Below are 14,735 nucleotides of genomic sequence, written 5' to 3'. Positions count from 1 at the left end.
TGATTTAACTAAAAGCTGACGTCATAAAATGAGTGTGTTGTGTTTCGTACTGCATGTTGACATACTACACACTAAGCTACGATTTATCGTTGTTTGCGTAGATATGTGTCTGTAATAGTAGGGTCCGGTATTTCAAGCGCATGCGTAGTAAGTAGTTTTCTCGAACAGAGATGATATACAGATACGCTTTCGCTCCGTTTGACGAAGCTATATGTGAGACGCAATGAACTCGTGGATTTCAGTGAAGTGTAATTAGACGCATACATTCTTACTGTATACCAATATGCTTCATTATGGACCAGTTTCACGGATCATCAATTCTATCACTATTAACCGTGGTAGGAATAACCCTGTGTCGTCTAATTGATGTGTCACAAATACAGTAACGCCATGTGGTTGATTACCAGTTAGACAGAAATTACCCAAATGCGTAGAATGTGTCTCCAATAACCGTCATGGATATATTAGCGCTACAGTTTATAGCAGTATGGTAAACTACGCGAGAATAATATGCAAAGTGAGCCACTTGTAATATATACTCGTTTTTCAAGTTACTTAAATTGAAACAGAAAACGCAAAATAGAGTAGTTATTCAAAATACAAAACTAGCTACTCAAATAAAAGCTGAAGCCAGTTCCGTGGTGCACTACAGTGTTTTTTTTTATTATACGAATACAGTGTCACATGAAAAAACGTGTCATACGCCGGGAAAGCCAGGGTTGACATATACAAAATTGCATAACGTTTTTAATTTGCATAATTTGCCAAATGACCGCTGTTGATTAAATGTCATTGTACCCTAAATGTGTGGTAATTTATCTTCAAATCATCGCTATTCACGTCTTTAATAACGTAATTCTACTACTAATAAGTTAATGTTCAAACCAGAAAAAAAGAAACGAACATAATTCTGTCGTGCACTACGTATACTACCAACTGGATTTTGACAAATAGTATTTTCCGTATCTCCAAAAAAAATACAATAGTATTTTGACATACATTTTCATTCTCAGTTTTGAAGCAAAACAGTTAATCAGTCACACACGCTACATTTCTTAGGGCAGTCAGGGTCCATTACAATCCGTGTAATTAATCAAGTATACACAATATAATTAATTAGATATTAATAAAACAAAATTATCTACAAATGCACATTAATCAGTCTCGCTTGAACACAAAAATACCGTAGGGAAATTGGATTATTGATAAATAATTATATACATGAGTGTATGGCTTAGTGTGTATTACATCATTATATAATAAGTCGTTATTATTATTGTGATGTGTGTTATCCCAGATTTAATTTCCTAGATAGCACAATTACTTGCATACATACAATAAAATTATGTCTCAATTTATTGTAGGGAGATAAACCTCATATCCATTCACAGTACATCACTAGGAAACTTGAAATATTAGTGAATAAATTCGCTCTGGATTATTTTTCGTGTAGATAATATTACATTACATTACATTTCGTTGAATTACATTACATTACATTAATCACTCAATATTGTTTGAGTATATTTGAGTATAACCGTTCGCCTACTACAGCGACACGACATTTTACATCATTCTTTTGTTAGGTGAGCGTACTAGAACTTCGCAGAGAGTTCATGACAATCTGGTCTGTCTTTGAATTCGAAGTGGTATTGCTTCCCTGTCTACCGGTGCGTCTTCCATACTTCAGCCTCATAGAGGTGGGGCAGCAACAGCAGCACATGAACGCCGTTACGAACTCATGGCGGAACTTTGCTGCAATGTACAGATATATAGAATATCTTCAATAATTATTATTAAAAAAAACTTGTTTACATTTTTCTAAAAGGCATTTTCTAACGCAAATAACAGTAAAAGTAATATATGAATAGATTTCGAGTTTCTGTGTTTAAATACCTAAGTGGAATTATTTATATATACTTGGATGTTTGGTGGAATGTGATATTCAATCAACTTCACTTGTCTTCACGTATTATTGTAAACTGATGTATGAGTCCTTTTAATTGCCAGTATCACATAAAACTATACATTCATGAATGTAAATCGGTACACAAGTTACACAAGTCTTTAGAATTGTACAAAACAGTGGTTCAAAGTTTCACAATCTATGTGCAACTCTCTTAGTTGCGAAAACTCTTTTAAATCGAACTAAGAAGTCCTGTTTATAATTGCTTATATCACACATCGGCGATGCAATGTCTTACACGTACAGTCTCCGACTAATACATTGTCGATATTAGTAACAGAAATACGGGATCCCGTGACAAATCGCTCTGAATGAGTTGATTTAACAATAAATAATTCCAATTGGTACTAATTTGTCGCGGTGGGTTCTCTTTCAACACAGTATGGAGAAAACCAATGAAGATTGGCACATTGCAAAGTGGTAATGTGTTAAAACCGTCACCATAGTAACAACGGAATGACGCATAAAGTAACAAAGTGGAGTTGCTAGATGACTTACCACTCAGGAAATTATATATAATTGGATTCACAGCGCTGTTTGCAAAGGCTAACCAATGGGCAATCAGAAACGGAACATGAAATAAGTGACGACTAGCGTAATCAATCTCGAACACAGAGAATTGCCTGAAAAATGAGCAGATTCAGTAATGGGTAATTTCAGTTACATGCCTAATGAACTCAATAGATCTTTAACTTATCAATCTACATATCCGTTGTGTTATTTGAATTTGTTACGTAATTTAAACGATATGTATTTTTTTTCAACCGGAAAGTCAAATTATTGTTTAAATATTTATGGTTATCACATAAACCAGTTACTTTCTAATTGCACTTCAGGTCTGATTGTAGAGAATGCGTACAATTTAAAATATTTGATGAAACATTTTCATTCATTTTAACTCACACATTTGTAAAACAAAACAACAATAGACACTACCCAATTGATACCCGCTATATTCTTTGTGTAAAAAAATCAGCCATTGAGTCAGATGACGTTGGGCTGTGTTTGTTGCTTTAAGTAAAAATAATTAGCGGTGATCACATGATACAACGCTAGCACACGTGATGATTACGTAACAGCAACATAAATTACCTTAGTACATTCAATATATGTAGCGGCAAATAACACACAGCAAATATCACCACAACCACGATCATCATCTTGGCCACCTTTCGTCGTGATTTTATTTGGCCTTCTCTGGACTTGTTCATTCCTCCATCTTTGGCCTGGGCGTTCTTTTCGTCAGTCGATTCCAGAGACCCTGGGATAGACGCCCACAGCTGGCGACAGACGAGAGTGTAGGCTACGGTCACCAGCATGAGCGGTACAATGAATATAGCACAGATGAGGAATATGTGATATATCTTTTGCTGGACCATGCCGTGCCATCCTTTCTATTTGTTGGAAACAACAAAAATAAAAAAGGATATTTTGAGTATCGGTGTTTAGTAATCGAATATTAGTTGATTTCCTAGTTTCCTGACAAACAGTTTTTTGGGAATAAAAAAGCTATGTTAAATATAAGAATGAGTTGCTCACTAGACTCATGTACAAATCCGCTCTGGAATTGAACACCAAAAACATTCTGATCCCTACGCTAAAAGATTGGCATTTGAATCGCACATCAATTGCTTTGCTGGTAGTAATGTGTTCACGTAGACTTGCCATGCTGTCCCAGACATTAAAAGTACTTAGTAGTTCAAAGAATAAGGATAAGACAGTAGTGACAATCAATGATGGAATTGATGCTTGGCAGAAAAAAAAAACGTGGATGTTTTACCAGGTTGTTATGGTGTCTCTGTCATTGCAGTAACGCTCACTGCGTGTGGCAAATGATACACATATTCTTACGCTACATTGAACAAGACACTGGTATTGATGCTTCAGATAGGATGTACAGAACGCATGACTGACAATAATAACGAGATTTAACATGACGTTCAAGGGTGAGAGTATTTGTATATTCATTGAAGCGTACTGAACGAATTATAGACATCGCCAACTAGTAACAACTGTGCATTAACAATTCTGTTGGTATATATTGAGATTGAGACAGTAGTCGATCGATCGATACTCCGACCTCGCTGTTCTGTTTTTTGTGTATCCTCGCAATAATAATTCAAATTATTTTAAAGAGCTATTAATTCAAATTGTTGTAACGTATTATTTATTCAATTTTTTGAAACTTATTATTGATTCAAATTATTGGAGCATACTTAGCAATTCAAATTTATCAGTGTGTGCCTTTAATTATAGGTAGACCATTTTAGCAGATTAATTGTACTAAGCGAAAAAGGTTGTCTACTACAGATTTCAATGTACGAGCAGGAACTAACTTTTTTCTTTGATATTTTTATAAGATAGTGACAGTAGAAATAAAACCATCCGTTATCGATATTCCATTACTAAAAAGTGATTTACAGGAATAGAAGAACACAAAAAGGCAAACGACTTGTAAACATGATTTTCAAATCATGGATATAACTATAGCCGCCGAGACGTCGTTGTAAACGAGAATTCAACGATATCTGATCTATGTAACCATGGCATTTGGATCAATGGACGTGATGACGGAAGCGAATGGAACACTGTTTGAGAGGGTAACAAGTCACGTAACATTCTCGTTGTCAACGAGATTTCGGTGGCATTTCCGTCTAAGACATGTCTATACCTAAATGTCTATTTGTATGTTTAAAGTTCGGGTTGGTTTCTATCTAGAAAAACTATACGTGTATTTGCCACCCGATTGGGGTATCCTTTTCACACCAGCTGTATAGAAGTGCTATCAATATTGACACTTTTATGGTCCATAAGTGGGTTTTATAAATATAAACGGTTCGAGAAATCTCAACAAACTCGTGGAAAAACATCTGAAAACTTATTTGGGAAACGTCTCTTCCCGTCTCTTGTCTTCCAAGAGTCAACGAGCTCTGACCTGTTCTATATATGTATGACATCATCATGCATTTTGCAGTGCTGAAATTAGACTGACATGTTGATCTTGATGTAAGTATGTAATTACTAAAAACAGTGGTCTGAAAGTGGGTAGGCTCAAAATTTCTGGGGTGGGTTGAAGCGCTATAGTCGTAGTACGGCACGCGCTCGAATTTCCTGCAAACAAACAATTAGTTTTACTCGCGTTGTATACGTCATATATTTTTATTCTGTAGCACGACAGACTCGCTCATAAAATGTTTGCAAATAAACCAGTGCAAACATATTTCATTCAATCAGAAAAAATCGCATCTACCTCGTAACATCGTGTCATGTAAACAAACGCAGGTAATCGCGATTCTGTCTCATAAACCACCGCCAGTGGGATTGGTATAATGAAGGATGACAACCATATAGCAACAATTACAGTGGCGGCACGTCTTGGAGTACTCTTGAACATTAAAGGTTGGCATATAGCAAAGTATCTATCCACAGCAATAGCACTTAGTGTTAACACAGAGACACTCATGACGGCAACCTGAAATTGAATAGCAAATAATAACTCAAATAATTATTATAAACAGCGTATATATCTCATGTATATTTCAGCTAAATGATTTGTTAATTTCGATAATGAGAAATGTTCGTTAATTTAAAATACTTAGTTTTAATATGACCAGCAGTAAAAAAAAACAGCGACCAAATAAGAAAAATAGATATTAAGTTCGGCGCATTTCAGCGCGTGCCGCTCTGAGTTTAAGGGAGAGGTACGTTATTGCGTAACGTGAAGCGCGCCTGTTTAGAGGTTAGGCGCATTTGTCATGAAACCCGTGCTGCGTGTTTATATTCTCGTATATATGCCTGTGATTTATACCCAACCATTGTAACATCCGCGACTGATTTCTGAATGCGCATTGTGTAGTCGGTAATTTAAAATATTGTATTTATTAATAATATGTATATGGCTATGTATTTTTTTTATCTTACAATACATCAGACAACAGGGGAGTCTAGCTTTACGTTAACTTTATAGCAACTGCACTCTATTCATGCATTATGTTTCCTCGAGCTTCAGACTAAAAATGCGAAACGGCATAGTAACAGCAGTAGTAACTGGAATATAATTTATTATATAAACACCTAAAACAACAATTACAGTGCCTTTAAATGTAATCCATGTTTCAAACTAGTATCAAACGTTCGCATGAATGTTAAAAATATTTTGAATGAATATACACCACCTGATCATTGCAGACATTGCATAATTTGTTATGTATTTTATTTGTGTTATACCCATATTAATATGCATCAAAATTTAGTTTGTTGTGACGTTAAATATAGTATGACAGATCGTACACACGCTGAAAATAGGCCCGGGCATGTGTCAGACACATGTGGAATTCCCATCCACCATGGAAGTCATTTATCTATAGGTCTCATGTCACTAATCCATCAATGGCTGCTCGTCAATTTAAATGCCTTGCAAGAACCAATGAATTTTTTTAAATATTTTTTTTTCTCAGGTGCTCCCTGTTTGAGGACGTGATCAACTGGGTCAAAGGTGAGACCAGCATGTGGGCTTTTATTTACTACTTAGCGGCTGTGTACCTGTGGGTTTATTCTGTGTGTATTTGGATGTTCTACTCTTGGTATTTTTCCAGTGATTTCTCTAGGTGCAATCCAAATACAATAGGTGTGTCTTGTTTACCTGAGATTTGTAAGAGTTTGAGCTGTCCAACATGTTTCATATGGTTGATTACTGGCATGTTGATTTCCCATTTTTGAGCCATGTTTTCAACTTTCTTCATCATTTGCATATAGCAATCTCGTCATATGTTAACATTGTCGTCTATGGAGTTTAAATTAGTGGTAGGAGCCCTATAATGTGACGTTAGCTATATATATATGTGACAATTCAAAGATTGTACGTTACGTGAGTGGGGAATGCCGGGAAATATATTGTTATTGTATGGTTAGACGTAACCATTCAAAGCACAGAGAAGTTCTACAACAAAGATGTTTATCAAATATATGAAAGACTTCTACGTATGTGTCACGGGATCACGTTCACGATATTTTACCGCGGGGTCAAAAGTCACTGTCGCGAATCACCCGTCGAATTTCTCGAGATTTTACCGTGTTTGACAGAAATTTATTACAAATATGAAAATTCAGCGGAAATATGTTGCCCCAGCCTGCGAGTTCCGTTTTTTTTAACAAGATAGTATAACACAATTACTACACTGAAGTTTATACAGAGTCAATGACCAATCAGAAAGCAGCTTTTTTGTTGACGATTGATTCGACGTATCAAATTGTGCTTTCTAAATATGCTTCGACTCAACTCTGTACGCTGTCCGACACCACAGTTAACAGTGGGTACTAAACAAGTAAAAATAAAAAATAAATATTTAACGAATAAAATAATTATTATATTCAATAACAAAATAATGTTGTGAATAATTTAACGGATAGTTTACACTCTGTAGTGTAAACTATCATTGGTACAAATCCTGTAACTCTCATATGTGGAATATGGGTATATGTACCATACATAAAAGTGATATTTCGTTATCGATCATGCATGTCACGGTGGAAAAAAAAACACGTAAACCGCTACTGAGATATTTAATTATATTGTGACGTCTGTTCGCCTTTAATAAGGCTGTAACATTTACTGTTACTACATAGTGAACGTGACGAAACATGCGTAACGCGATGCAAATTAGACAGTCAATTAGTCCTCAAAACACGAAATGTTGCTTCATACAAAAACATATTACACAAGATCGGATAGTCTGGCCTTCAAATAAATGGTACATATTATCTTGAAGTGGAGAAAGAAACTGTGTTGTTAGTATTTATTCGAACAACTTAAAGGGAACATCGGCTTTCGCATTATATGTGTTATTCATTAAAGATTGATTGTGCTGTTTCGTACAATGTTATTAATAGACTCGTTTTACCGGATAATTCTCGGTATAAGCACGTAGATTTTATGAGTGTTTTAGGATCTTTTATTGGATCATTAAGTAAGTACGTGGAAATAGTTATTAGAAAACCAAATCGAGTGTGATTGATACGTTTTTATTTTTTTTACTAAAGTTGTTTTGTTTGATAAGATCTGATGTAAAATAGAATACATATATGTATCATAAAAAAGTTCAATTTGATGTACTGCATGCTGGGACGCAATGCTTCATCTTACGCGTTAAGCGGTTTTACAGGAAGGCGACGGCGGATCCTGTGGACAGGCTCAATTTATAGTTTACTTGAAACACACACCGGCACGTTGTCGATTGTCGGTAAATTTAATGCCTTCTATATTTGACCTTTTGGGTAATTGCAGACAAATGAAATAATATGCAAGTACGCCGTGCGCCGTGACACACGTTATACGGTAGCACGGGTGACCTGTCTCAATTTACCTCCCGCGGGCATGGGCTATGATAACACGGCGATTGTCAGCTTGTCAAACGAGGCAATTTAGAGAGGAAAGTGTGTGTCTATCGCAGCATGTTACAAATTGAGTTCTAATCGAAAATATTTCCTTCTAGTTCATGGTCACGCTCGTTATTACAAGACTTGTAGCAACTACCACGGCTGCCAATCAGAGAAGCATAATATCCATGTACGACGTTATTAAATAACTGAACATCAAAGAAGTCCGGATACAGTTACTGTCAGGTTGAGAGGTGAGAAGGAACTAATCAAATGCACATGCGAAATTATTAAAAGCCAACATCGTATAAATTCGACTCTTTATCCTCTTCTGCTTCTTCTCGTGGTTTTCAAAAAGATTGATCTATACTTGGTATATCAGTATCAAGACAATTCAGAGATTGCTAAGCCATCCTCTTCGGCAGCTGTCACAGCCGTGTTACTGCTTTGAAAACTCTAAAAACTCGACTTGACTTCATGAAACATTATTATACCACATCTGTGCGTATGTACTCATAAGCCAAATTTTGTAAGAAATATTTGAAAACAAAAAGCTTTACCAATTAAAAGTTCGCAAAGTAACTTATCTAAGAATGTATTCGTGGTTGTAGCAACAGTTCTATTGCTTTGCCAGTGAGAATAAAACAGTAATTTTCAAAATAGATAAATAAATTTACAGCAAAGATACACTGTTAAAATGTTGTCTGATATACTATGTGTCTCAATCTTATTTTAAAGACGAAAGTCTCGGAGTCATGTACAAATATGCGTTGTTGTATTTCATAACACAGGTGGCACAGCTTAACTACCGACCTCCCATGACGATGGAATCGTGGTGTTTAAGAGCCGTTTTGAAGAATACAAATAAACATCAGATACATATTCAATGATTAATGTCTAAAAAAATCGCAGTCGTACTGGCATCGCTCATACATAGAGTGACTAAATGGATTACTGACTGACTGACTGTGGCCAACTGCACATCAAGTGTCAAGCTTTAATACAGAACATATAGTTTTTAAGTTCTTTTCATGACCACGCGCAACCATTCATCATTTGGTTTGTTTATCCCTTAAAACCTTCCCCCATTACAATGTATCTCTGCTATGAATTCTACATGAGTAAATAATACAGTTGTCTAGACTCGAGCCATGTGCAACTGTCAGGTCGATGTGCCTGAGTAACTAACAACGTATAGCATTTGATCACAGATGTTGCTCATTGGATGTTAATGGTTAAGTGAAAGAATAACAATGTATGGGTGATTTCATAGGCATGTAGTTTACAATCTAGTTTTGTTTTATTCTTTAGATCGGTAACCGTGGGTATGACTTGGAGGGTCACTTAATTCAAATCACATTATGGGGAAAAGCCGCCCTTTGGGGTCGTAATCTAGAATGGGGTATAGATTTGTTTGACTTTAGGTCCAATATCAGGTTTGCGTGTCTAGGGGTTAAGGGATGGAGTCTGTTTTTTTTTTAATTTGTCATATATTTACCCGTGTTTTAGTACTGTTATTGATGAGTCCGGGTGATGAGTAGATTCAACCTATAACTGAAAAAAATTAGTGACAATTTGGTTTGATGGGATATACAAAATCACTATATGGTCTATAATTGGGTATGGTTTTTGGGGTGAAAATGTTCTATGAGCGGGTCTGGGGTTTTACTTTCCGGCCGCACACCCCTACCAAATTAAAAGGCCAGTGCCGCGGTATATTCAGCTTACTGGGTGTTTTGACGTCACAGTTACACTTGTAGGACATCTACGAAAATGCAAGTACCTCGAGGGAAATCTACATAATGTCCCAAACACCTTCCCTCTTTGAAAACCCCACATTTGATGTATGTTCCAAGACGTTTTAAGGAATGCATACTAGTATTTATACAGACTGTTATGAAAATATGGACCAATGGAATCATTAAAGTCATGGTATCCGCTATACCCTGACAAATACGCCTGTGTTTATATATCTATTTATAGAAAGACTATATTACAGTATTTCCAGATACAATGTAACTATAAACATTTTTTTTTAAATGTCAAATACCCTACAGACTACAGAATACATTTACACAATTGCATATCTTTTTAATTAAGATGTTAGAATTCGGGAAATATTTACGAAGGGTAAAACACTGTTTAATAAGTTGAAAATACATACTGGACCTTCTTTGATGAAACGAGACATTACTGACAGTATTCAAATGAAATGAAATGAACCATATTGATACGACAATGCGTTCTCTTTTACGTCTCAAACAATATATTTAATATTTACCATCTTTGTATTCGAGCTGAACTTGACCCTTGACCTAGATTTATTGTTTGTTATGCACATGCTGTTAAAAATACTGATTGAAAGAGATACTAGACTCACTTGCAAGTAAGGCACGACTTTACACGCTGTTGCACCAAAATACCATGTTTCTGTGGCATCAACCACCATTGTGATTGGCAAGCATACCATAGACACCAGCGTGTCGGCGACAGAGAGGTTTACTATGTAGTAATTCGTCACGGTCCTCATCTGGTGGTTGCGTATCACTGCATAGCAGACCAGTGCATTTCCGCATATCGCTACAATGAACACCACAATGTACGCTGAAATGAGAACCCATTCAACGGTCGTGGGGAAAACAAAGTTTTCCAGAAGCTTTGGTAGGACGTAGTTGTAGTAATAATCGTACGAATCAAAATCATCGGAAGTATCGTTGGTGTGCAAACATCCATTGGTTGCGTTCACCTCGCCAGTACAGGCGTTGGATGTATTGAAGTCAGTCCGGGATATAACTCTAGCTTGAACTTCCGACATGTCTTGACCATATCACTGTAATAGGACGTAGTGAAGTCGATTCAGCATTTTCTAAATTCAAACCTTCAAAAGTTCAAAGTTCGGTTTATAAATACAGCAACCAATGGATCAGTTTCCCTAAGTGTTGAAAGGTGCCGTGCTAGTGATGCATTCCGATAAGAAGCCTCCCACGTGTAAAGTAATACATTATTATAGACAAAAATGTGTCTACGAAATAGATATATAAATGAAATGCTGAACCTCGTCTAAAAAGTCAATCCTGTTGTTTATGTTGCGCATAAAAGGAACGTATTAAAACAATGTTTTTTGCAGGACGTTTGTTGGCGTATGCTAATGATGGGTCTGATTGGAGCAGTTCAGGTGACTTGATTAGGAACATTCATTGCAAACAACGACGGAAACCATACAACGTCCGAGTTAGTTTTGGAACACATTATTCAAAAGACTTTCATCTCATCAGTGTATAGCACAGCACACCTTAAAAAAATTCACACCACTCCATTATTGGAGCTTATCATTCTATATCAATCACAGGGACGTACAACTTAACGCCGAATGAGCGCAACGTTGTATGATTGCTTCTCAATTAATGAATCAACTTCACGCATGTGAGAGGTGTAAATTGTAATATAAAAGCAATGAATTAGTAAAGATCAGCGACTTTATCCCGGTGCATGGTGCTAAATTAAGTTGTGCCGTCACAATTCATTGCCCACTAAGTTCATCAGTCGTCATTCAGTCACGGTGTGATTGTTTCAACGGTAATTCGAATTTGCGTAATTGTCCCATGTCACACGTAGAAAGTACATTCCGATATCCATGGTTATTTTAGCATTATCGCATTAGCTGCTAGTCCTTACATTTAGCAAAATAACAACAATAAATGTTAAAAGGATAATATATATGTCGTCACCAATGAGTATTCCTGCAAGTATTTTAATGGTAGAGATTAATGGATTCTCATTTTACCGTCTTATTTCTCAAACTTATTCAACCGATCCGACAATAATGCCCGACATGTTTTAAAATGAAGTTTAATACTATATTATTAAAATATGTTCATATATATATCGGCGCATGTCACAGTTTGTCTTGGCTCAAAATAGTCAATATTAGCACGTGCATGCTGTCATAGAAAAACGATGTTATAATTAAAAAAGTTGGAATATCTACACCTAATTAGTATATTCAGGTAAAACAATTACGTAAGCGTTTTAGCTACATGATATTTGGGTGTAAATTATTCAACCAAATTACAAACATCAGGGGCATATATCAAATGATAGAAATTTTAATATGAAATTCAATTATGAAATAAAATCTTCGTTCGGTTAAAAAGTATATGGGTTAATTTAATTACCGATGATTTATGATACTCATAAAATCTGGATATTGAGAAAGAAAGGAAATGATTTATAAAAATGGGTGGCTATAAAGTAAATATGTGTTGAACCTGTAAAACTAGTGATAGCTAGCTTCCCTGTCCCTGAAAGTGTTTGGTACAATGTGTAATATGAATATAAATTACATGCACTTTACGAACATAAATACACAGTACGGGATGTGAACTGACGACCACGATACAGCACCTCACTGCGCCACATTAAGCATCTCAAAGAAGACAGCTAACAAAATATGGGGGTCACCGCACCGAAAATCAATCATCAAAATACAGTGAATATAACACATTTAGTCTGTATTAGGGATTTTCCATTTTTTTCTATAGCAAGGATATATTTCAACAAAATATATCGTGTCTTACAAGGTACTTACATTTGGTGGATAGAAGTATGAATTTCCAATATTTTTAATGGGTTTTAACGAGGAAATATGTTTTTATTGTGGTCTATGGAAACTGCTGCTAATATTGCTGTATAATATTTTACAGGTTTTATGTTTTTATTTTTATTTTGTTTTTCTCAAAGTATTTCACATACTGTTGACTAAAACTAAAACAATTATTGTAGACAGAATTGGACACGGAATATTGTAACTGGTATATACAATTCAAATGCGCTCTTGTAAAACAGAAACGTCTAAATAAGTGTACAATTTATTGCAAACTGAATAAATTTTTGATATTTTGTTTTCTTAAGTAGGCTTCTACTGTATATATTCATTGTAATAGTGAAACCACTAAATATATTACATATAACATTATTACTTATGTGGATCACGTCGAGTGCTCGTAAATGGAGTAATAAATATATAAATCAATAATATATATCAATGTTATTTGCCGCATTTTAAATATAAGTGTCCTATGAACATTAAAGTAAAACATGTTCGTCAGCTTTTATGTGCGGAATACAGTTCACACTATTGCGCAAAGGGTACATTGAATAATTCACGCACTCCTAAAATAGTGTTATCACAGTGAATTACAACTATTCTCCGTTACCCCGTTTCCAAACTGTAATTTAAATAAGCGATAAGTCTTAATTCTAGCAGGCCGTTCCCTCATTCTGTAATCCGATTAATACGTTTTAAAATAACCCATGGCATTTTGAGCCGAAAAATCATTACTCCCTAAGGTAGCCATTATTCGAGTTGCCTACAAACTTTAATTCAAAATTAAGCTGCTTCGTAAGAAAGATTTACCATAATCGCTACTAGATTGCAAACCAAAATAAGAAATGCCTAGACAGTGTATCGTTAAAAGTAAGATGGAATTAATTGCATAGAAAATATATTTAATTAAATGACAAGTTATTTTAAATTATTTTATTGCAGACGGGTTGGTGAGCCCGTATCGAGATAGAGGTGTGAAGAAGCAAAACTATGTCCGAATTGTTCAGACTTTTTGAACCTCTTAAGATTACTAAGCGATGTCACGCGAATGTATATTTAAAACATTTATTATTTTTATGATATTGAAGTTATAATTCTTATCAGTGCAGTGAGCATGGTCGTCATCGTTGTTGTAATTCTATTGCTACTTTTACTTTAGTCGCGCAACATAACAACGTATTAATATCCTAATTTTAAATGCACCGCGATATGTTCGTTTGTTGAACGATTGAAAAACGACTGGAAACCTCGTGACATGCCCCGACGATCAACAGACTGTGCGTTGGCGGATTTCTATGCTCAGCCCGTACGGATCTCAAACTGAATGTATTATGCCTCAAAGAGTGAAACGTCCTCGTATCGGGAAATTGCAAGCTTTACGTGAATTCGTAAAGCGGAGTCTTTGTGTTGTGAAATTCAATCTTTTAGATGTCATACTGTGTTGCTAAGATTGCCAATATTGTACCTGATATGAATCATCATACAATTACGAGTTCAGATTAATTGTAAATTCGGTCGCTGTTTATTGAATGTCCTCATCAGTTTGCGTGGGAGCGTTCATTCTTCGTTCGACATTAAGCATGTGATTTGGCGAAGACTTACGTTATAAAGCTTCGTATGTTAGAGCATTGCATTTTAATCTACAAGACGCATGTGTATTTTTCCCTCGGGGTGACGGAAATAACGTTTTCCTGTTTCATTATTCCATTCTGGCACTGGTCAGCTATGATTGATACAGCAACCTTATGTTTCAAGAATTCCTGCTTACAGTCCATATGGCTGTGTATC

At 35.6% G+C, this 14,735-nt stretch overlaps 1 protein-coding gene across 1 annotated transcript; it reads right to left on the bottom strand.

Annotated features, from left to right (window-relative positions):
• Positions 1–1,343: 1,343 nt before the first annotated feature.
• Positions 1,344–11,156, bottom strand: LOC100378365 (orexin receptor type 2-like). The gene is made up of 5 exons (XM_078008250.2): positions 10,722–11,156; positions 5,217–5,438; positions 3,059–3,360; positions 2,465–2,589; positions 1,344–1,755 (listed from the first exon to the last, which is right to left on the bottom strand). The coding sequence occupies exons 1-5, from the start codon at positions 11,154–11,156 to the stop codon at positions 1,583–1,585; spliced, it is 1,257 nt and encodes a 418-aa protein (XP_077864376.2). The 3' UTR covers positions 1,344–1,582.
• Between the last annotated feature and the right edge of the window lie 3,579 nt (positions 11,157–14,735).

The sequence above is a fragment of the Saccoglossus kowalevskii genome, chromosome 18 (assembly GCF_978046115.1).
Source record: "Saccoglossus kowalevskii chromosome 18, keSacKowa6.1, whole genome shotgun sequence".
Lineage (NCBI taxonomy): Eukaryota > Metazoa > Hemichordata > Enteropneusta > Harrimaniidae > Saccoglossus > Saccoglossus kowalevskii.
The sequence above is the reverse complement of the archived record's forward strand: the minus strand, read 5'-3'. Positions and strand labels throughout refer to the sequence as shown.